The 25229-nt window shown below is 34.9% G+C and overlaps 1 protein-coding gene and 1 long non-coding RNA gene across 3 annotated transcripts; one reads left to right on the plus strand and one right to left on the minus strand.

Moving 5' to 3' along the window:
- Window positions 1-1308: 1308 nt before the first annotated feature.
- Window positions 1309-6287, minus strand: LOC124635300. 2 transcript variants are annotated; one of them, XR_006984992.1, is made up of 3 exons: window positions 6205-6287; window positions 4829-4886; window positions 1309-1697 (listed from the first exon to the last, which is right to left on the minus strand). It is a non-coding gene; the product is annotated as an uncharacterized LOC124635300 (long non-coding RNA). The 2 variants fall into 2 exon arrangements; XR_006984991.1 differs by lacking the exon at window positions 6205-6287 and having other exon boundaries at window positions 4829-4954.
- A 6641-nt stretch (window positions 6288-12928) lies between these two features.
- LOC124635328 lies at window positions 12929-15470 on the plus strand. Its single transcript, XM_047171206.1, has 2 exons — window positions 12929-13239; window positions 14860-15470. Exons 1-2 carry the CDS (start codon window positions 13068-13070, stop codon window positions 15468-15470), a joined length of 783 nt encoding a protein of 260 aa, XP_047027162.1. The 5' UTR covers window positions 12929-13067.
- Window positions 15471-25229: the final 9759 nt, after the last annotated feature.

Below are 25229 nucleotides of genomic sequence, written 5' to 3' on the forward strand. Positions count from 1 at the left end.
TCTGAGATATAGATCAAAAACTGTGCTAAAGTTAGAACTAAGTAATCTATTGATACCTCAAGTTTTTAAAGGAAAATCTAAGTACTAATAACTTTAAGTCTTGTAAGTACTACTGTGCCCGTTAGGATCCATAATTGTTACTATTATGTAGCATTTCAACCTTTTATTGTACCAACTGGATGTTGGGCGTAGTGAGAAACCGCACCAATAGGAAAGTCATACATATCATTGGATAGGTCTTTTTAACTGGTACAACATTTACTATGACAGCTTTGTTCTATTGTTTGTCCGTTCTGAGATATAGATAACAAACAATCTTAAAACTGATGCTAATCAATACTGTAATCTGATTTTCTTTCATATACAAGACTTACACTTAGTAGTTCTTAGATTTTCCTTTAAAAACTTGAGGTATCAATAGATTACTTAGTTCTAACTTTTGCACAGTTTTTGATCTATATCTCAGAACGGACAAACATTTCAGCAAAGCTGTCATAGTAAATATTGTTCTACATAAAAAGGCCTATCCAATGATATATATGACATTGCTATTGGTGAGGTATACCAATCTGCCCATTGTCCTTTCATTTTCACTCACGAGCCGCGTTTATGTATTTTCCAATTCAATTGTCACTCAAATTATTCGTATTCAAATATTGAAAATGGAAGCAATCGGTGATTCGATTTTTAAAATAAACACATTCTAGTCTGTAATGGTGCTATTTTTTCTTAAATGCTAATCTTTTTTTTTAATTCAAAATTATATGTAGGTTTGTAGATTTATTTTGTATAGATATTATTTTTCAATATTTTTTTTTCATAGTCGTATTTGCATAAACATCCTCGCCATTTCTTATTTCTTTTAAATGTCAAAATTCTTAGTTCCTGTCACGAAAGTTTTACACGTTTGGCTCAGTGGCGTGCCTAGGGTTTCAAAGTAACACATGCCCAATAAAATTTTTACTCGTGTGTCGTTGGTGGATCCTTTGCTATACACTTCCCGGGAAAGTTTGTCTTTTTTACCTATTTACGGAGATTGCAGCAACTTCTCGAGCGAGAACATAGTATTTATAAATCTTTTTATTTCAATTTACGAGTATTGGCGCAAATCCTACCGGCCAATATCAAGTGAACACTAAGTTCTATTTTCAAATGTAGATTGGACAGAATTGTTTTGTGCCAGTGTTTATTCAGATTCATGGCGGTTTACACACTCACTGTTGAAATCCAATAACAAACGCTTATATGGTGTAGTTTTAACTAAAAGAGTATTTATTACCAACTGTGGATTTAAATGAAAGTTTACAATGAAAATAAAACAATGATTTATTACTTGAAAAGGGGTTTTATGTCCTGAAAATTTTTGTTCTATGAATTTTTTTGGTTCTCACAAACTATTAGTACGATGTTTTGTTAACATGAAATACATATTACCGTATCGTAACTACAAACTAAAATAAATACTTAGATTTAACTATTAGCACATTTTTACCTAATCATCTTTTACTCCAATACAATTTAACATTTTTCTATCTACATAAACCCTTTATGCTCATCACCACACTATAAGGGCAGTCTACACACGGGCAAAGGTTCACATCCCGGGCACTCCGGAGGTATGTACACTACACACTCTTCTTCATCTAGGCATATGTGGTCGTCACATACATCCAGTGATGATAGACAGGATCTGTATGCTGGAAAAAATATACATTTTAATATCTTTCTTCATCATCAATATCAATATCAGACCTAGGAAATTCTGCCAGGGCTGGAGGATTCTTCGAAAGAGATACCGCGGCTCTAGTACATGAAGGGCTTTTTTTAACGACGTCAAAATCATCAAATGATCCCGCTGTGGGTTAGCAGCGGTGAGGGAGTGTCAGACTCTTACTGACTAAAAACCTCGTGTTCCGTCGTAGGCCTTTTATGTACCTACCAGAGCCGCGGTAACTTTTTCGAACAATCTCGCAGCCCCGGCAGACCTTGGCCTTGCTGGGCCCCGCTGAGGTGTACATGAAGAGCTTAAGAATAAATATGGCGGGTTTAAGTCAGTAAGAGACTGACACTCCCTCATGCTGCACCCACAGCGGGAGTTGTCATTTGATGATTTCTCATTAGAAAAAAAGCCTAGGAAGGCTGGGATGGAGTGGGGGACTTTGATTTCCCGAAGGACTGGTTGTAAGTGGTCTGCGTCTAGCGCTGGCCAATGATAACTTATCTAGGAAAGATGAATGCATGTTTGTTTGCTTTTATAGGAGAAAACGTCTTGGTAAAACAACTGAATCGATTTAGATGTACTTTTTCAAATCTGCTAGTAACATATGCTTCAGTTATTTTAATAGAGAATATTTTTTTACATTTTCGACGATTTTTAGAAGTTTTCATCGACGTAGTTCGAAACCTAGAGCAAAACCAGAATAGACGCAAAATAGTCTAACTCGGCTATTATAATAATCACATTTAATTAATCTTGTAAACACAAACAATATACCAAAACACACGTAATGCTAGCATAATCACGTTACCTAACATATGACTGACGGCGTTAGGCACGAGTCCATAATAGGCATGATGACAGTAATTAAAAATCATTAAAATATTATACTTATTAAATTAAAGTTGAAGCTTGGAATATAAAACGCGCATTGTTTTCTTTTTTAATAATGTGATTAATATTTATTTTTATAAAATAAAACTACGAAATAAGGCAATCCGCCATGATATCTTGAACACCAATCAGAGCGCGTGACGTCACCTTTTAGTCGACACATTATATAAAAACTCGCACAAACGTCACATTTCGTATTGTAAACTTCCTCTGCGAATCTCTGTGTTTTCATTAATTAATTGTTTATAACGAGTACTATTTGAATGTAAATGTTATTAAAATCGAATATAAAATAACACGAATCATAAAGCAAGGATTGATTAGGCAAACAACGCTAATTTGCCTAGAATCGATATATGCTAGGAGAGTTTTTGGCATCAAATAAAGATATCTTTAGGATGCAAAAAGATGTATTATGTCTATGTGTAAACTAAAAGTAACAGACAGTTGTGCACCTTTTTAGGGTTCCGTACCCAAAAGGTAAAACGGGACCCTATTGTTTTCGCTCCTCTGTCCGTCCGTCCATCCGTCCGTCCATCCGTCCGTCCGTCCGTCCGTCCATGTTGGATTTTTCACAGATGATATATTTCTGTTGCCGTTATAACAACAAATACTGAAAATTTAAGAAAATAAATAATTTGGGTGGCTCCCATGCAACAAACGTGATTTTTTTTTATGGTACGGAACCCTTCGTGGGTAAGTCCGAGTCGCACTTGGCCGGTTTTTTACCATTTAGACCTCGTACAAAACCTATATTATACTAGAATCTAGAAAACTATGTAAAAACTTACATCAAAGTGATCTTCACAAAAATAATGGTGTGGGTAAAAAATACTGGGCAATATTGGTTTTGAATCTCGCCTTGCAAGTTTAAGCCACTTTTTTCGTATTTTTTAATGTGAGAAACCAGAGAAACGTACACAAATAACTTAAAATGAGTTGTTATGGATGTGTTCTTACACTGGGGGACCCCACACCACTTATACACTTTCGAATTCATATTTAATAATACAAAAAAACTTAATTATTGAACGAGCGTTGTTTACTTGCATCTTGTCAACCCAAGGCGTGACGTCACAAGTGACGGCATGACACTGACAAGCGTTTTCGCGCCGGATTCAAAGTGGACAGAGAAAAATGCAATTATTTGACAAAAAAACTTCGCATTTTTTTTTAATTAATGATTTTCCGTATAAAATAGACGTATACCTACATCATACAAAGGAATTTAAAAGTCATCATGCCTATTGGTTATGCTCATTATACTACTTATGAATTAGCTGATATTCATCAGTGAAAAGTCTAAATCTAAAGTAATTATTGGAAAAAAAAATATTGTCCCACTGCTAAGCACAGGCTTCCTCTCATACGGAGAAGGATTGAGCATTTATCACGACGCTTGCTCATTGCGGGTTGGCGATTTCAGACTATATAGTCCAGGTTTCCTCAAGATATTTTCCTTCACCTTTTTATCAGCCGTTGGTGTCCAAGATATACTTAGAAAGTACACACAAACTTAGAAATGTAAAGTAATTATTGGAAAAAATATTTTTATAATTAGTTTTCTTATAAACTCCAACAATACAATATACCAAAATAAATGGAAAAACACACGTAACGCTAGTATAATCACGTTACCTAACATATGACTGACGGCGTCAGTCACGAGTCCATCATTTGTCATGCTTATTATACTACTTATGAATTAATAAGCCTCATTATACCCTTGAGCCTTTCTATTTAGGGAAATGGGATATTTTGTGCAGGTGTTGGGGTTGTTAAATTGGTTACAGTTATGAAGGAAGGGTTAGGTAGGCTTAAAATAGAGATTTTGGGAAGAATAGTGTATTTTTGAATGGAATTAGATTTAAATAATATAACCAGGATATTTATAGCAGCAAACAAGTTTAACATATCGTGCTTCTCAAAGCCTTGCCACAAAATTATTATTACCATTCTATCACCGCAGTAGTACCCCAATGGATTTTGTAGGCTTAACATATTATGAAGTCAGTTAGTATTACAAAAATCTTAGAACATAAAATCTCTGATGTCTCAAATTCTCTGAAGACCAAGTGAACAAGTAGGTATTACTTATTTATGACTGACTTCCTGGTCTTTTGTTGCTACTATTTTCCTATTTATTACAGATAGGATTGAATGAAATGGTCTATGCTGTTGTTTTACTATAACATTAGGAAAACAATAGCTACTTACTATCAATGCACTCGCCGTCAAAGCAGCATCCTCCACAGCATTGTTCGTGGTCGATACACTGTGGACATAATGTTTTTGTATTATTGTTTAATTAGTAGTAAAGGTGTGATTTCGACCCACAAATTCAATTCCTCGGTTGTCGGTCTCACTGACTGACGTGCGTCAATGTAGTCACAGTATAGATATCGAACTATTTCAACCTTCAACCGTAGCATCGGTCGCACGCCGACAGAGAGATGGGTCGGAATTTCAGCTTTATAAGCGAGCTAAGAGACATTTACCGTCTTACCACAAAAACTTTTTAACGTCAGTTTAAGACTTGTCTAAAAAAATGTCAAATTACGACGTTGACATAAGGTTCATTTTGGAGACACATTTTTTTAGACAAGTGTAAAACAGTTGTTAAAGTTTTTGTAGTAAGGCCATAAAGATTTGGGTACAGATACGGGTATAAATTATATTCATTCCATATGGAAGTCCTGAAGATAAACGACCCATTTTTTAATCATATCCATTCAATGTTCAACCTTAATTATACAGTAGAAATAGTATGCCAATTTGTAACGACAAAATATATTTTTTGGTGCTTTTAATCTATTTCATAAAATTCTCATTTCTAAATATATGTATCTTAAATATTTATTTTCTATTAAAGGGAATATTTAGAATTCAGTACACACATACATATATTAAACATATTGCGCAGAAATGATATTCAAATAAATTGATTTCAGTCGTAATGCTCAAAACAATATTAAACAAAAGTGTGAATATTTTATTAGTGTGTTACTCTGTAAGACAATGGACTCAAAAACGTGATAATTATCACGTATTTCACTCCCTTACATATTTGCTTCTAAGACTTTAGTCACGTAAAATTTTATTGATCCTTTTATATTCTTTTGTAGTTGGTACTATGGTTTTCCTTGTATTGTAGATAAATAAGAAAATGATTTCATAATATCGACTGCAAGCAAGCAATACCTCCTATCTGACATTTTTGTTACAAAAAACTCGTATCTTTTTACTTTTACTATTAACTACCCTTAGACTCAAAATAAAAAGAAAAAAACTTTATTAATCGATACTATCCGTAAAAAAAGAAAACTTAGATTTTCAGTATCTCATTATACCTTGGAATAAGGATATTATTAAGTTTTATTGTTCCCCTTTAAAATCCACCCGGAGTCAGATAGGAGGTATTGCTTGCTTGCAGTCGATATGTTACTTAAAATCATCTGTTAATATGTTACTTAATACTAATTATGGGTCAACAATTATTATGGTCGTTTTGTAATTGGGCCAAAATCCTGCTCGTACATTATTACAAAAATGAAAAAAAAAAATACATATCAACCAGTGAAAATTATGCCAACCTTTTTCCCGCCAACTTTGCAATCCTGCGCATCGGCTCCCACAATCACAACACAGACTAAAAATATCATTATAATCCTCATTTTCACACTATTTCTAACATATTCCTCTAAAAATACTTCTTTTATGTCTCTTACATGAAAATGAATATTAGTTAATAGTGGCGAAGTGTCGTGTATATGAAATTATGTAAAATGGCGGGACCTGCGCCTGCGACGACCTCGGCCATTGTGACCGAGTTAGCAGAGCGGGTGCACCGTGTTATTACGTGTAGCGATAGCAATAGAGATTTGTTACGTCAAATTAGATGTGTGTGACGATGATTTAAGGATGTGTAGTTGCCTTTTACGTGGTTGGGTTGGTAATTGACTGTAAAATGATATTTTGGTATGGTTTGATTATAGCAAGGAGTTGGAAAAACTATGGTGAATTTTACTTACACTAACTTTATTTTCATTATATGAAATAGCGAGTTAAACAACCCCGCAAGACTTCATGAAAAATAAGAAAATGTATTATTGGATGATAAGTAAAGTTTACGCCAGAATTCCAAAAATATTCATAACTAGCTTTTGCCCGCGACTTCGTTCGCGTGGAATAGTGGCATCCGGCAGATTTTTGGTTTGAACAATAGATGGCGCTGTATGTCCGGAATAAATTGCATGTTTTATTTTTATTTTCTCCTTTGTCCTGCTCCTGGCTCTAAACTACCTCCCTGCCAGTTTTTAGCTAAATCGGTTCAGCCGTTCTTGAGTTATAAGTGGTGTAACTAACACGACTTTCTTTTATATAATAAAATAGATGTTGAACACACGTAATAAGTCAACTAGGTAAGTGAGATGTCGAAACCTAACCACATTAAGAAGACCTCTGAATGTGTATGGGCATGTCCTTTCTGTTAGCATTTTCCTTCACCCAAAGAGGGGACACAGGTCAACTTACACTGGTTTTTACTTAGTAATGCTTCAATAGTTTTGTAAAATACGGGTATTAAATATTTATTGGCTTTTTATCACAATAGTGAAAGTTCTTTTGTATGTTACATTAATTATGTCACGCTGACATGGTTCGGTTTATAGTTTTTTTTGTTCGATTTTTTAAATAAATCAACCGTCCAATTAGGAATTTGTTATTGATTACTGTGTTATCAATTGTTCGGAAAAAGTGAATGTTTTTCATTACAATTTTGTCTATTTTATTTTATGATTGCTTTTTGGAAACTGAATGCGTCGTATTGAGTAGTGGATATAAAATATTAAATAATGAAGATATAATAATATGGCAATGCTGAAATGATGAAAAAGGCTTTCTTGTTTTTCGCACTGAAGTGAAAGACAATTACAAAAAATATACATACAGATTTCATTAAAACTGATAAAAGCTATGATATTGAATGGAAAAATACTTACAACATCTTCAAACCCATTACAATCTTCAGCCACCACAAAAACCAAACAAATAACAATAAGCAAACTTATCGACTTTACGTACACAAGCATTTTCCTTGATTTATGATAATCGACACAGCTTGCCATCGATCACACAAGTCCATTTATTATCTAAAAGTACCAACCCTAATTACTAGTTGCAAAACTCCCTGAACCTTATTCCGTTGACATAAGGTTTAAAATTGTAAGATTGGACGGCATTTGTTAAGCTTGTGGTAAGGATGTCACACTACGTTAGAGAACAATCCGTGATTAATTTTGGACAAATCGAGGTCTTTGATTGTTGCAGGCTCACAATGCAATGGTAGGTTGGAAAGACAATGATGGACCCTTGGAAAACCAAGGATCTGTAGAAGTGTAAGTACATCATAATTTTAAGCTATTGCATAGCTTCTATCGCAGGCCCTGAGCGCGGGGACCAAATCCAGAAATTCCGTAACGAAAAAACCTCACGCTCCCCACTCCGACGGGCACGGAAGTGTGGCTTGAAGGCCGTGCATCGTCTAACGTCGTGTCAGTTCGGCAGTCTTCGACACGGAACTCGCCCGAATCGAGACGAGCTGCTCCGAAATCGGACGAATACATAATCAGCTGTTTGTGAGAAAGTATATAGGTGTATAAGTATTTATCTACAACAGTGAACGGCTGTACTTGTAAAATTTGTGTGTAAAAATAAAAATAAAAAATAAATAATTATAATTGCATAAGTTGATACAGAATGCTATGCAATAGCTTTACCGCGGCAGTCCCCGAGTGCCACACGTATTTTTTTATTTTCATGTGTACTTAAATGTAAGTATTAGTAAATTTTAAGCTAAGCTAGGAAATTGCCAGAAGTTGTAGCAATTTTTTATTGCTACCTTAGAGCGCATCCAGCCGTGCTCTCGCAGTGGCGGCATATTGGGCTGACATAGTGTAGTCTCACTATAAGACATGTCATCGACACGAAAAAAGAAAAAGAATTGCTACAAATTTTATCATATGTCTAGGATTTTCCCAATTCCCAACAATATTGAAGTCGGCTTCCAGTCTTAAGTGTCTGAAGCTACAATACCAATGCTTTACACGGAGCGATTGCCTTTCCTAATCATCTGACTACGGTCTCTTCAAATAGTTACCCGGTATCCCTTGGTAAGTCTGATCGACAGACTTTCTGGCTTCTGACTACCTGTAAAAGATGTTCACTCATCCACTTAATGCGACTTTGTTGCAATGCAACTGTTGTTAACTTAAACATTTTAAAGTGTTATTAATACAAAATATCTTCCATTGCAAACCATCGCAGAAAGTTTAAGTTAATCTAATCCCACCCAAAACAAAAATGTGAAAGACTGCCAAGTTCGATAATATGGGAATGCTTCGCCTATAAAAGAAGTGAGATCTGAATAAGTACCAAGTTCCATACACATACCTCAGTTAAAAATAGTTACTTTTTAATGATGTTACTTGGCAAGTTTTCATACACCTTGTTATAAACCTACTAAACGCAATGAATCAAGTATTTAATTTTCTATTAAAACTTGCCAAGTAATCATCATTAAAAAGTAACTATTTTTAACTGAGGTATGTGTATGGAACTTGGTACTTATTCAGATCTCACTTCTTTTATAGGCGAAGCATTCCCATATTATCGAACTTGGCAGTCTTTCACATTTTTGTTTTGGGTGGGATTTCATTTATTTTTGTAAGGTTGTTTATTTTTTTTTTTCTTATGATGAAGTTAGTTAAAGAAATGTCTCATTTATACTATTTTTTAGATTTTTTAATATGCACTATGTTTCTTACAAAGAAATGAACTAAATTAACTAAATGGACTAGATTTACCAACTGACTGACATGACATGTTATCATATATTATGTTCGTGGATCAAAGTTACACATTCGTTATTTTCGAAAGTGATTCACACTTGGCCGTTTTCAGATTTTTACTTTACTTTGACTAAATACAAACCTTTGTAAAATTCGAAGATATATTATATAAATATAGATAAATTTAGTTCGTTTTAGTTCCTTAGGGGTATAAATTTACACCGGGTATAAAACACCTTCATTATTTTGAAACCGACTCACACTTGGCCATTTTCAGATTTTTCCCTTTACCTTGACATAAAGACCTACCTCCATGCCAAATTTCAAGTCAATACGACCATTGGAAGTGGTCTAGGTTTTTGATGAGTGAGTCAGTGAATAAGTGAATCAGTGTATAGTAAAAATAGCGATTTTCTGACGTCAATATCTCAAGACCTACAATAGGTATATTAATGAAATTTTGTATTTTAGATAAGTGAGGGTCTCAACAGATACTAGAAATTTGATATGCGTAAATAAAATAGATTTTGAGTTACAGGGGGGTCGAATTTGGCCCGAAATGGTTCGTGTAATATAACCCACGGCCGGTGTGTCGCCTTTTTTGCTCGAACTTGGCGGACACACTGCCGTGTGTCTAGATCCAAGACGATGGTCAGTTTATACAGTTTGTAACTTCACAAAGTATAGATGAAAGGCCACATGTGATTGAACCTGAATTTTAATCGTGTTAGTTTAGGACATCAAAAGATAAACTTTGGCTTGTAATAATTGTTAACTGACTCAATTTCCATCTTATCTCCCTTGAGATCAGGTGACCGCAGAACGAGAGAGACTCAAAATATATCCAAACTTTCATATAAAATGGTGTTTCGTTTGTTAAACGAAATAATATGTTATTCTCAAACATAAATAAAACAGTGGGTTTCCAGTTCTGAAGCACTTTTTATGTAAAAAACTTTTAAGTGGAAAATGATTTGTTTCCTTTTAGAAGAATACCTCCGTGTCCTCTGGCTACCCATCGGTCAGTCCTTTGAGACAAAAAGGCTGCTATCCTTTTTACCTTTAAAGGGAAACTACTAATGGATTTCACGCCCAAATATCGGATCAATCTTGATACTTTTTGCAATTATTTCACAGATTTACGGTTTTTTCTTTCTTTTAATTTACAGCATTTTCTACTTTAAGGCCTTGTAATAAGAGTTGTTATGGCTGTAAAATTTTGGTGAATTTTTGCCAAATAATTTTGACGGCGCATCGATCATTCGATACCATTTATTTACTTGAGCTTAACGCGTGTTTTTATTGAGCGTATCATCTGACTTGCCTGGTCATTTATCAACACTTTTTTGTTATTGCCTTTTTGAGGATGTTTTTTAATGAAAATTTAGTGTAGAGGTAGAAAATATGGTGGTTTAGTTACGTATCGGATAAAGTTACTATAAAAATAGCTAGCTTAGCTTAGCTAATTATGTATGAGGAAAATACCACATTGTGTCATTTCAACTATACAAGTATAATACTGATGCGTATTTCTAGTGAAATATCTAAACAAATATTTTTATACACTGCAAAAGAACTAGCTATAGCCGACAGTCGAGGATCTATCTTCCGCTACAAAAACGTAACAAGAAATATGTCACGAATAAATAAACACTTCAAGCAAATGTAGCACTAAATATAACAGTATATCTGGTAGGTAAAAACAAGAAAAATATCCTTAAAAATAAATTACAATGTGAGTTTGTTCGTTCGAACGGCAAAACAATTGAAGCAATAGGTCAGTTTTATGAAGATAGGTGGAGGAGTTCGTGGCTACATATGATGCTGATAAAGCTACAAGGGATGATCGATCATAAAGTTAAGCTTTGTTTGGCGCGTTCGGTTTGTGAATGGATGACTATCTATTACATAAGGAGAACCTTCGTGTTTTGGAAGGCACTTTGGATATCAATCTCTGACAACCAGTCTTACAAACAGCTCAATGTAAAACTGGCAGTTAGCTGCAACTGGTTAGACTGAAAGCATACTCTAACCTTCTTGGGGAAAGGTTATGCAGGTGATGATGAAGATGATTAGCGTCGGAAACCTTTATAAGTCTTTTGGGACGTGAGTGAAACCGTGTGAAATATGTAGTGAATAATTTTACTAATAAAGTGTGATATAACGTTAGTGGAACGCCCAGAAACAGGTCATACATTAGTGCCACAAACAGCTAAGGTCAAAGGAATGTATTCATAAAATGATATAATTCTTGTAGTGTATTGCTCCGGGCGGTGTAGTTGGCATAGATTAAATAGAACTAACGGACTTGTTATGTTTTTGTTTTTACAAACATATTATGCTGATTCTTGGTAAAGAACAATGGTTAAAATGGTTAGTGGAAAATTGCTGAAAGGTATTTTTGCGTCTACCCTAATAAAAACCTAAATAAAAATGATTTCGTATATTTTTTCATCGTGATCTAGCGAAGTTGAGGAGAAAATATAAAAGAAAGAGATTTTACTAGTTTTTCTCAAATGAGCTATCATTGCAGGCTCAAAGCGTTTGCCACATTTAACTTCTTAATGTGAAAAGTACCTAAATGTAATGAGTTTAAGTTGCAAATTACAGAAACTTCTTCTGAATATGAAACTTGCATTAAAATGCGATTTGTGTGTGCCTTGACTTCAAATGAAAGTCATTTTAATAAGGTTAGTAGGGAAAAGGAATTCATTATGAAAAATATAGTCATATAATTGTATTGTATGGTATTTTGATAAACCAAAATGAAAATTATCGAGTGTTTTAAAACCAATTTTCCACTTAATACGAAACGAGAGTGCAAAAACCACTGTCCACTTTAATATTAAAACCTTTTTAAAATAATTGCAATGAGTTCACGCTTGACCGCGGGTAACTTTCACAGGGTTGTCGCAAAAAGGTTTTATTGTTTAATCGAATAAAAAGGATGGAGGGTGATGAATTTCAGCTTTGAATGTTAAGTGACTCTAGTTTTTGTTTGGCGTTTTGGTAGTTTCAACAAGTTACACTGTATGGTCCAAACATTTTCTTTGCACTCTATGTTTGTTATTTTAATTTTTTATTCCTTGATTTCAGGCAACTAGGGCACATAATAATGTAATTATCTATGCATGTGTATGGACCAGTTTAGATAAGTTTCAATTTTGAAGAATTTCATATGGACGTTCGAAAATCTCTATCGATTCCGTGTTTTTAGTCTTTTGGTCTTTTTTTGGTATGGACACATGTCTTTTTTTTTCTTATTTAGGGCTATATTTCACCGGGACACCATGGCGGCGCAACCAGTCACCGCTGCCAACAAAATGTATACAGCTCTATAGAGAGTTACTCACCTGGTGCCCGTTTAGTTGCGCAACCAATTTGGCGGCGCGACCAACTCGGACGCGTGCATGGAATGTTACTGGTTGCGCCGCCACGCTGGTCGCGCCACCACTAACTACTATAGCGCGATATGGTGTCTCACTCACTCGGCCGCCAGTCCGGCCGCCAGTGACGCTCCCACCTCATTGCATGCAGCACGTGTCGCAGTTATGTTTTATTTTTTAACTGCTTATTTTAATATCTGAGTAGTTTGTTAACTGCATACGATGGATAATTTCGATACAGAAAGGTTTATTATCGAAATTCAAAGTAGACCATCAATTTGGGATATTTCCTCGTCAGATTATTCCGATAGAGATTTGAAAAAGAAATGTTGGGAGGAAGTTGTAGATTTATTTGGAGAACAGGAGCAAACCGTTGAACAAAAAAAGAGCTTTGGTAAGTAAACAACATTTATTTTTCTGAATGAATTTGTCAATCAATAAATGTTCATGATGCTTCTGGTGTAACATGGAAAGCCAAAAGCTCGTTGTAAGTTGTGTATGTATTTATTAATGAATATAATTATTTTGCCATGGAAGTGGGTTTTCGTTTACAAAATAATGTGTAAAATTATCTCGAGTGGTAGTAGCAGCACGCCCTCCTCTATTGAAATTTTGCTGTGTTGTTGTTTGAAAGCCCATTATTGTCAGAGTATCATCATATGAATATCCATCTCTAGAACGTACAAAATTGTGTAACACACAACATGTTCTCACAATGGATTTTGCTAATTCTGTGTGGACATTTAATGGTCTGTGGAAAATTCTCCATTTATTTGTTAAGATGCCAAATGTGCACTCGATGTAACGGCGAGCTCTCGATAGTCTGTAGTTAAAAATTTTCTTTTCGGCACTGAGGTTGTTTCCTCCGTATGGACGCATAATATTTGTGCTCAACCCGAATGCTTCATCGCCTATAAATAAAAAAAAAAACCGGCCAAGTGCGAGTCGGACTCGTGCACGAAGGGTTCCGTAAATTACAGTTAAATCAACCTATCTCAAAAACTATAAGAGATACTTTGATCAAACCAAAAATCGTTGAAAGAGTTAATTAGCATGCATCACCTCTATTTTTTTTAGAATTTTATACCCCGTAGTTATAAAAATAGAGGGGGGGGGACATACTTTTTACGACTTTGAGAGCTGATATCTCAAAAACCGTTCACTTTAAGAAAAATGTTTTTTAGAAAACTTTATATCATTTTAAAAGACCTTTCCATTGATACCCCACACGGGTATGTACATCGAAAAAAAAAATTTCATCCATCAGTTACATGTATGGGGGGCCCCACCCCCAATTCTTTTTTTTACTATTTAGTGTCATATTTTTGTAGCGGTTCATACAACACATATTCCCATCAAATTTCATCACTGTAGTACTTATAGTTTCCGAGTAAATCGGCTGTGACAGACGGACAGACGGACAGACGGACAGACGGACAGACGGACATGACGAAACTATAAGGGTTCCGTTTTTGCCATTTTGGCTACGGAACCCTAAAAAAGGGAAAAGCGTTGGGTTATTTTCTGAAATTTGTAGGGGCTCTGGAATATTTAAAGTATTACTTATGAGTTTCTTATACAATTCAGTTTCTTGGAAAATTGCTGAATCACTACTTTTCCCATAGGCACCGACGTCTATATAAATGAAATTATAATTAGCGTCACATGCAGCCATCAGCACCAATGAAAAAAAGTGTTTATAGTTATAATACATCGAACCAGAATCAGCAGGTTGAATCAGTCTTATGTGCTTTTCATCGATACTACCGATGCAGTGTGGAAAGTTGGCATGTTTTTCGAAACCATCTGCTATTTTCATCCAGTCATTTGCAGTAGCCGGAAGTGATAAACATGTTTGCAACTTATCCCAAATCACAGCACACACTTCTTTTATTATTGTGCTTAATGTTGTTTGTCCTAGACGAAAGCTATAATGCAATTCTCTCATCGTACATCCACTTGCGAGGTACCTGTAATTAACAAAAAGTAATAAGTGTTATAATTTTATTTCCAGGGTTAGTGTTGCAAAAAAGGTGGAAAAGCATCAGATCATGCTATGCGCGGGAAGTCAAACGCCAAAGAAATGTTAAGTCCGGGTCTGGAGCCACTAACCGCAAAAGCGAATATATATATTTTAAGCAGTTACAGTTTCTACAAAAAGTAGTAGCTATCAGAGAAGAAGGTGAAGAAGAAAAAAATTCGGAGAGCACTGAAGTAGGCGAGCGACCAAAAAAAGTTACAAACAAACGTAAACTAGCAGTAGACGATGATCCTTTTATTCAAGCATTAAATAATTCAATTGAGCAAAGACGCCGTGAGACAACAGAACAGAGACTACGCGAGACAGCTGAGGTTGACGAAGATCGGCTATTTTTGCTTTCATTGTTGAGCACATTAAAAAATCTACCTCCTCAAATTAAAATGGCTACCAAAATAAAGACGCTAACTTTGTTGAACGATGCGTCAGGTTTTTCTGGTAACAGGACGTTTGATTATACTGGTCCGTCTTTTCGGAATTCTCCAGAAATTAATCCAGGTGGCAGGATGATGAGTCATGACACCTACCATCCTGGTTATTCGACGCAACGGCAAGTGATTGCTACTGAGTATCCTGGACCAAGTTAAAGGACAAACACGAATTATCAGAATGAACCTATCACAAGTAGTCCTAATTCCCCATATAATTCTATGAATACAATGACATATGCAAGTTCTCCAAGCGACACAAATGATTCACAGGACTCAGAACCACTTATGGATCTATATAGCACTTAAACGTTCATGCTTGTTTGTTTGTCTACATTTTTTAATAAAACTTACTTTAAAAATGTTCATAGTTTGATTTAACTTACCTTAATGTTACAAACAACTTTTCTTCAGGACTGATTGATTTTCTTAATATTGTGTCTTGCTTTAACAAATCATTTTCACACAAAGTCAGTAACTCATCAAAGGACCTCACGGACATCCTCACATAATTAAAAAACTTATCCGGATATCTTCTTAGATCGGCGTATATGTTGACGAATTGTCCTTTCTTACAGCGATCGGCTAAATAAGGATGAACCCACCACTGTTTCTTTTTTCTCTTGAACTCTCTTCTCCTACGTACATACAGCAGTAGTGCTGTCTCTTCAACGTCCATTTTGATACTGTCTCAGTGTGGTGTGGCGACTCTGGTGTCTGTATGGTGTCCAGTTTGGTAGCTTACGGACACCACGGTGGCGCAACTGGTTGCGCCGCCATGGTGTCCCGGTGAAATATAGCCCTTAGTCTCAGGGTGTTCAATGCTCGTGCGGTTGAAGTTTTAAAAAGATTATAAATTATGCATGAGTAAAGTGCTCGATTCTTGTCAGGACCGGATTGTAACTGTGGAAAACAGGCAGCACCTATATGGTTGTTGAGTAACATATCGAGAATCTAGAATTTAAAATAATGTTGTGTCCCTTCCTGTGGTTACCCCATCTTAGTGTAAAGTGCACACTTAAAGACACATCCCGTAATGGTTGTGCACTAAACATAAAATCCTGGCCAAGGCTGCACCTGCATGTTAATGGTGCAGTAACATTGCAGGCCCTTAGGGATGTCAGACTTACACTTCACATTCTGAATTATTTCAGTATGTGTATGTAGAAACTAGAATAAGGACATTTTTGTATAAATACCGTTACGAAATGTTTGTGGTGATACCTACACTAAGTTTTTCCAAATCGGTCAATTTACTGAGATTTTGCGAGATTTGTCGTAATACATTTTTTTTCTAATGAAATGTTTAATATTTTCCATCTTGTGTTGTGTATTTGTAAAATCTCAATGAGTCTGTTTCGAATTGCTCGTACCATTTTTTTTTTTATTAAACTCTAATAACTTTCTACTCTCTTTGGTTAAACTATAGAATGGTATATATGTATTTGAGTATTTAAATGCTTTCAAGACAAGATGCGTCCTCATGTCCTCAGGGCATATCAGAAAATACACAACAAGTTCCTACCAGGTTAAGAACACCTACACGAATGTTCCCTAAGGTTACATATTTGAGTACGGCTCCATGTGCTACGACTTTATTCCTGAACAACATAATGGCGAGCCAGTAGTTTTTCATTTGTTTTTACACGCTTTTTATTAGCTTCACCTGTATGTTTGTATGTTTGTATGTTTGTAGGTTTGTAACCGACTTCTTTGGGCGCGATTTTGACCCACTTTAAACGGCCAGATTTCGTTCAAACTTTGTAGATTTATTGAGGACCGATGACAATACACTAATTTGATAAAATTATTCCATTTTTAACCGACTTCCCAAAAAGGAGGAGGTTACACATACACATCGATTACTCCGAGGTTTATAGACCGATCTACGTGATTCTTTTTTTGTTCGACTCGGAATAGCTGCCAGTTGGTCCCATAGTCATCAGGTCAGGATCTGATGATGGAAACCCTGAGAAATCGAGGGCAACCTTCGAAAGTTGTAGGCATACATAGGGTAAAAACTTGACACTCAGGTGTACGCCTAAAAGCACTATTCAACTGTGAAGATTTGGAGCTGACCTGATGATGGAGACCAGAGAGGGTCCAGGGAACTCGACAACTGAATATGTAAACTACCTCGTGTTTGGGCTTACATTATTTGTATTGACAAGACCTTTGCAACAGTGAAGGTTTGGAGCTGACCTGATGATGGAGACCAGAGAAAGTCGAGGGAACTCGACAACTGAATATGTAAACCTCGTGTTTGGGCTTAAATTATTTGTATTGACAAAACCAATGCAACAGTGAAGGTTGGGAGCTGACCTGATGATGGAGACCAGAGAAAGTGGAGGGAACTCGACAACTGAGTAAATAAACAAATAAACTGAATATGTAAAATACCTCGTTTGGACTTATATTCTTTGTATTGATGAGAACTTCCCACTTGTATGGATAGTGACAACTATTCGTAATATCACCCGTGTCGTCACGTTACGCACCAAATCCTCAACCATCAAGAGACCAACATCCAAAATATGTATTTTACCCGTAGTTGAATAAGCTTTATGTTTTACGCATGTTATTTTAGAAGAAATTTACACTTTACATATGTTTAAAATCAAGTAAGTATACAACAAATATACTAAAATCACAATATTATTATTGTTAAATTGTCTTTCCATATCTATGTTAATTATTTTAAGATAATATTGTTATTCATATTTAAACTTTGTTAGTATAAGGTCAAATTGTTATATTTATTATGTATATATTCATTGTATATGAGTCATAATGTGTAAATTTTGTTCGAATTTAATGTATACAGTACAAGTGCAAATTATGTAGTTCAAATGTTTTTAAGTATAGTTCATCCTTAGTTCATTTTCGCCCACCAAGGACGTTCCTTCAGTAACGTCCTTGGTGGGCGGTATGTTTGCGACTAACATTTGAATGCTTCCTACTAGCTCGATAGATGGCGTTGTCGCGTTTAAATGCGCGCTATGGTTTCGTTACAAGCGATACTCTAACACAAAATGTTTTTTTTGTAAGACTTTAATATACCAGCTTAGAACACTGCACAGAGGAGGTTTTATTTATCATCACTCCATCTTGTGTACTATAGTTCGGCCATTCAGAGAATGCGTTCCTGACACGTCGCGATTGAACTGACGACGTAACTTTGCAATGGCGTTGCAGTTACGATAAAAATATTTTTGCTGGTTGTTTACCGTTTTAACAATTGAGGAGCATTAAAACAACATTATTATATCAATAATCAATGAATGTTATTACGTCGTCAGTTCAATCGCGACGTGTCAGGAACGCATTCTCTGAATGGCCGAACTATAGTAGGTCAGCGGATCACCTTTCACCTAGTAGCTTAGCTAGGAAACAACAGTCGATAAGGCAGGACTCGTTGTTAATTTTTATTTCCAATAATTATCTTTAGCCGTTTTCTCTAATATTGTCAAATTTTTGTATACTAAAAAGAATTTTATTCTACAAAACAAATAATAGTTAAAAAAAAAACTAAATCTACTTTAAAAAAACAAAACAAACTAAAAAACAGAAAATGCAAAATATCTTGATTCCTTTAACTAACAAGGCTATAATACTAAAAATAGTTGCCAAAATAAGGCGAAAAATTTTTTCGATCGTAAAGCACTCTCTGATGCTTCGCATCACGAGTCGTGCAATAGTTTAAAATTGAAAAGCTATTATAAATAATCCAAACTAAAAAGTAGAAAATAAATAATAGTTTTAAAAAAACTAAAAAACACGCTTTTTATAGAAAACCGGACTAAAAAATAGCAAATAAATTTTAATGAATTTAAATTAAGAAAATAGTGTTCAAAATTTCAATGAATATAAATTAATAATAGTGTGAATACAAAAAAAATATTTAAAAAAGCGTGGGGTGCATAATGTCAATAGTTATAAATATTTTATTGACAGAATATATATAATATGAGTAGTGATTTTCATTTCGATATGACCTTAAAAAGCACCCCACGCTTTTTTAAATATTTTTTTTGTATTCACACTATTATTAATTTATATTCATTGAAATTTTTAACACTATTTTCTTAATTTAAATTCATTAAAATTTATTTGCTATTTTTTAGACCGGTTTTTTTGAAGAGCTAAAAGTTGATAAGTGAATAGGTAATTTTGAGTGGTTGATGTGACCACTTGTATGTGGTTTGTGAACTCTTTGATAAACTTAGATCTCACGACGGCCAGCCATCACTTATTTCCTCACTTAAACCAGTTGGTGACATGGGTTTTGTATAGTATAATAAGTGATGTCTGGCCCTGAGGTCCCACACCAGTGGGCCTGGGCAACAAGTCTTAAGCGGGCTGCATAAGAGTGACTCACACATTGCCACGCAGCTATTGCTTTAATAGTTCGTAAGTGGGAATGTATGACATCGTTTCCGAGATATCCACATAACTTTTAAGCCACCTGCTGGCAACAGTATCCGCTTGCCTCTGTAGCAAACACTAGAAGTGAACCTTTAGAGTATATTTCCAGAATAAGTGTAGAACAATCCTCAGGGAGGTGTGACGTCACACCGTGTTTGCACTGCAAGTCGTGTTCAGTTATTTATTTATAAAGCAGTATTTATGTCTTCCATACCTATGTGTTCCATTAAAAAAAAAAAAAAACAGAAAATCGTGAATTTCATCAAAGTTTTTAGTCGGTTTGATACCAAAAAAATACCTAATTGTTGTTACGTGTGTACTTCCGTTTACCTTTATACTTATTTATGAGCAAAAATCAACTATCGGCCGACTAAATATTTGTAGTGAGCGCGCTCTAAAAGACAAGTACTTACGACTATTTACATAGGTAATTTAATAGCTATCAAATTTGAATCGGTAATCTATTAGGTTTGTGTTACTTAGAAGTGGGCCTTAACAGTATATTTCCAGAATAGTCGTGGAAGTATCCCCAGGGAGGTGTGACGTCACAGCGTGTTAGCACTGCAAGACGCGCAGGGAGCGACGTTCAGTTATTTATTTATACAGCGGTGTTTATGTCTCTGTATGTGTTCCAGGTTTCAAGTGCATCCTAGGGGAAATAATTCAAGTGTCCTATAAGATTTGTGAGAGAATTCCTGTCAGAGGATTTATTGTAGTTTCATTAAGATTTGGTTAGTTATTGATATTACTTATGAAACAAAGTTGGTGAAACAGTAAGAGACTCGTCCATCTGCATATCCAATCTTTACGGTTTGTGATAATAGTGTGTGGATTTTGATGAGACGTTGACCCACTTACCAGATTTACAGTTTTAGTTTTTTGTGATAGAATAAGCAAATAATTTAAACTCTATATTAGGTATATATGTACTAGCTGTTTCACGCAGTTTCTCTCCCCCGTCGCCTGTCCCGGGGAAGCTTATACCCGTACCCGGATAAAATATAGCAAATGTTCAGCACCGACAGTGTAGCTTCCTAACAGCGATCCGATTTAAACAAACAATCAAATCTTTTCTCTTTACGTAATAAGTCCAGATAATTTTGAAACCATTAAATTATTACGTAAGTCTAAAAACTTTTCTTCACACAACCTATTTTCCCTTTCAACATACAATTTAGCACGCTTTAAATCATCAAGGCTTCCACGTGGCAGTGATTAGCGTAATAACTGGGATGAGTGTCAATTAGCCTAAAGCATTAGGCACTAATTATTCCTGAGCCGAGACCAAGTGAAAGGGAACAGCCCCGACCTTTACAAGGTATTCATGAAAGCAAGTGTACGTGTAAAGAGTTTTACTTTTATTTTTAGGATTTCTTTTTTTGGAATTTTTAGTAGGTGTGTGACATTTTAAAACGGTTCGACGAATAAACTTTGGGAGATAAAGTTTTTTATTTGTGTTAAAACAACGTAGGCAGTTATTTTCGACACTTTGAAGTTTTATCGATAGCACCCCTTTTTATTTTATTTTTATGTTTAGTTTTTAGTTATATCTTTCACTCCGATAGTTCTTTGAAAACTTTTAGAGCAATCTTAAGTTATGCATCGATGTTTTAAGAACTCTGCCATCGACTTAAATATGAATAGAGAAATCGAAGGAGCAAAGAGTTTTCATTGATCATTTTGAATTATTACATGAGAATGTGTGCTGGCTGGTTTCTTACACAATTACGCAATATAGGTAATCGGTCGTCTTAATTAGATGATCAATGAATTGATTGATGATATCAAATTACTTTTGCAATGATGTCATGAAAAATCAGTAAACGTAACCAAATTGATCGAAATACAAAACGATAGCGCTCAAACAAATTACACCTACGTAGTTTATACACAATAGTTTCATTCCAAGATTTATTAGACAATCGCATGTAATTCTGAATAGTTCAACTGGGATTTCACTGACAATATATCGATGTGTCTCGCTCTCAGATTGATGTGAAAACGGCACGAGACCTCGAATTGGCCTGCTGTTAATTTATAGTCGCTGTAGCTATGTTAATTGTAAGATATTAGCTATCATTGAAGCAGGCCTTCTTTTTTATCGTCCCACTGCTGGGCACAGGCCTCCTTACGCACGAAGAAGGATTGAGCGTTTATCACCACGCTTTGCTCAATGCGGGTTGGTGATTTCAGACTATATGTATAGTCCAGGTTTCCTCGAGATGTTTTCCTTTACCTTTAATCAGTCATTTCCTGTCCAAGATTATACTTAAAAAGCACATACATAAACTTAGAAAAGTTGCAATGGTACTTGCCTGATCCGGAATCGAACCCACACTTAAACTCAAGAGGCCTTCTTTGTACTCAATATTTAAAATAAAAAATAAATAAAACCGTTTAAAAACTAACTGCTTTTGACAATGTACCTCATAATTATAATGCATGTTTTGTTTATTATATTGGTGTGGATAATTATTTAGGCATACTTTACAGATAAGTAGTAAATTTTTGTAGTATTTCTTTTACTGAGTAAATTAATAGGATCTCTCACAGGGTGAACTCATTAGAATCATAAATAAAGTACTTAAGTAAGTACCTCTTTATTAATCCGTCGTTTTTAAATCAATCAAATGAGACTAATGTCAAAGTTTAAGTTGTAAATGAATGTAATCCAACTATTGATCTAGCCTAACACTTAAGTTTCTTCGCTGATTAAATTACATACTCTTAATCAACCCTTTGCTACAGAATAAAATTGGCTTGACAAAGTACTATGAATTTTGACCTAAAGATGTTATCTTTACGATGAACGCTACATTCTAAAGATAGACTCAAGGTAGACACAACTGCAGTACTTGCCTTCATATCCTATTTATATTAATAAACGCGAAAGTTTGTTTGTAGGTATATAAAGATGGCTGTTTGTCCCTGTTTCACGCAAAAACTTCTGAACGCATTTTTTAGGAAACTTGACAGTTACCTATGTAGCTTAAAAAAAAACAGAATAACACGTAACCTACTAAGCTACTTTTTATCCATAAGCAGTAAATAGTTCCCTCGAGACGCCGGCAAAACCGCAGTCTAAAGCTAGTATAAAATAATAGAAAATACTAGAGCATAGACAATGTAAGCCCCAGATAGAGTACCGTCCAGCTTTCGATCACGATATCCCCGAGGAAATCAGACGCGTCATCACTTCCTCTCGGAACTATGGCGTCACTGTTCGATTTTCAAACCCACGCTGTTTGAATTTTGTGCAGTTTTTTTTACTTATTTGTCTTTTTACTGCTTGCTTTATTTACGAATGCGAATTTTACCGCTGGATTATTTTTATGCTCAAACGCAATTTCACTTGGCATGGTTTAGAGCAGCTTAGGATTGCAAATTAGAAAACTCAAGTTAGAACTGGAATTTACGGTGGTACTGCCGAAAGAAAATAAGAGTTCCTAGTTTATTACGGAACCCTAAAAGGTGAATTCGAGTGGTAAATCCGCTTATGTGAAAACGCTAGTCTACTAGTTACTAGAGTCTACTAGAAAACTCTAATTTATTCTGCTCAGTCTGGGGCTGACATAATGTAGGTCATTCTATTATAATTTGTCTAAGTTTCTACCTTTTAACCTAAAAGGATCATAATTTAAAGTTAATTGCTGTTCTAACTCAATTGCGTTTTCTAATTTGCAACCCAAACTTATGTATGCTCGTTAAATCATAATTTGATCTCAAAACTTAGAATACATTTAAAGTCTTTAAATTAAGAAAATTATCCTCATATAAAATTTTAATATTTCGCTTGAGAGAACGTCTCATCTGATTTGTTGGGCAAACTAAGAAATTGGTTTATCTTGAGCCTCCTTACATAATTTTTTTGGAGATTACCATAAAGTGTAGTGAAAGAAATGGTAAAAGATCTAGATTTTTAATAAAAAGTACCATTTTATAAATACAAAAAAAAGTGAATTGAAGCAAAAAGGCTCGTATTTCTATATTTGAAAACTTCAGAGACTGTTCTATGTTTAAATTCAAATCTGCGCGCCAAATATGTAGAATTTCTGTTCAAACCAGTTCAAACTAACATGGAGGTTTAATGAATGAGGGTTTTCTAAAATGGCGATCCACGAGGTGGCAGCACCGAGTCGTCAGGTCCAGGTAACTGTCAAAGTGCTTATCTTTACTATGAATAGTGAACGATTTTAGTGTTTTTTTTATTTTATAATTAAAGCACTGCATTATTGTTTTACTATTGCGGTTGAGTAAATAAAAAAAACTAAATCATATTGTGTTAACAAATTTTTCAACAAGCTTTTCCTTAGTACCAGTGACTTTTGCACCCTCTCTCTTAGCACAATTTTTAGTTCGGAAACCTTATTCTGACCGTAGTCCATAATAAAATCAATAACACTTCCAATATAACAGAATTTCAATAAACAATAAGTTCGGACCCTACAATTCCATACTATTTGACAGCTGTTTGGACCAGACGCATACGTGGCGCCACCCTGTGGCAGAAAAAATTGAGAAGACCCTCATTGCATTAATCTTAGTTTGAACTACGAGTTTTGATCTGAATATTGAAAACTTTTCACCTGTGACAATGTCTTTGATTGAGATATCAACCCTAGTATTATAATGGAACGAAATATAGACAGGTAGGTAGACTAGGATCTTTCTTATGAAGGTACTGCCGATTGTACGAAAGAGTTACCACAGCCCTGTTATATAAAGGTCTTGAGAAGGCACATGGTGAGTTTTAGTCAGTAAGAGTCTGACACTGTCTCATACAGAGAAAGGGGCCTTTTGATGATTTCCTAGTGCAAGTTGAGTATCCAATATAGACGCACATGTTTTAACATACTTTTCGATGATTCGAAATCAAAATACCAAAACACGAACTATTAATTCCTCTAACTAAGATCTTATTCTCAATGCTTAAAGTTATAAGTCCTATCTCATCGAGTTTTTCCTAACAAGTTGCAAGTTAAGCGCAGTTGGCAAGTTGGTTGCTCGCCAAGCTATTCGCCTCGGCAACTAGTGCAATCTTTAAAACTGCGAGCTTGTAACTATGCTGAGTTATCGGGACAGATATGTTGGTACGAGTACATGTCGTGGTGAAGTTTGATCCTTTGAATTGCTTGTGCACTCTAAAGATTTTTCTAATTTTTCCAAACTTACTCACTGATGGTTTGATTTTTTTGTAACATCTCTATGCGATTCGCTTTTATCATGGTTAACTGTAAAGTAATCTGAGTCATTTTTTTAACTTAAAAATATATGGTATACCGTACCATATCCAACAAATCTTTTTCGATCGATAAAAAAATTCTTAATTTCTTGAATGTTTTACTCTCAAAAAGGTCAATATATCTAGTTATTTAGATAACGGACGCAAGATAAAATTTAAGTTAGTAAATACCTAGGGGGAAGTCCCCCAGTGACGGACACCTAAGGTTATTTATAAATAAAACAAAAAATAGTTAAAGAAATGTTTATTAA

Source organism: Helicoverpa zea, chromosome 12, assembly GCF_022581195.2.
Source record: "Helicoverpa zea isolate HzStark_Cry1AcR chromosome 12, ilHelZeax1.1, whole genome shotgun sequence".
NCBI lineage: Eukaryota > Metazoa > Arthropoda > Insecta > Lepidoptera > Noctuidae > Helicoverpa > Helicoverpa zea.

Bases quoted from the DNA above. Each gene is read 5' to 3' on its own strand.
- LOC124635328 (XM_047171206.1), top strand. From the start codon at position 13,068: ATGGATAATTTCGATACAGAAAGGTTTATTATCGAAATTCAAAGTAGA. The intron at 13,240-14,859 runs GTAAGTAAACAA...TTTTATTTCCAG, and splicing joins TGAACAAAAAAAGAGCTTTG to GGTTAGTGTTGCAAAAAAGG.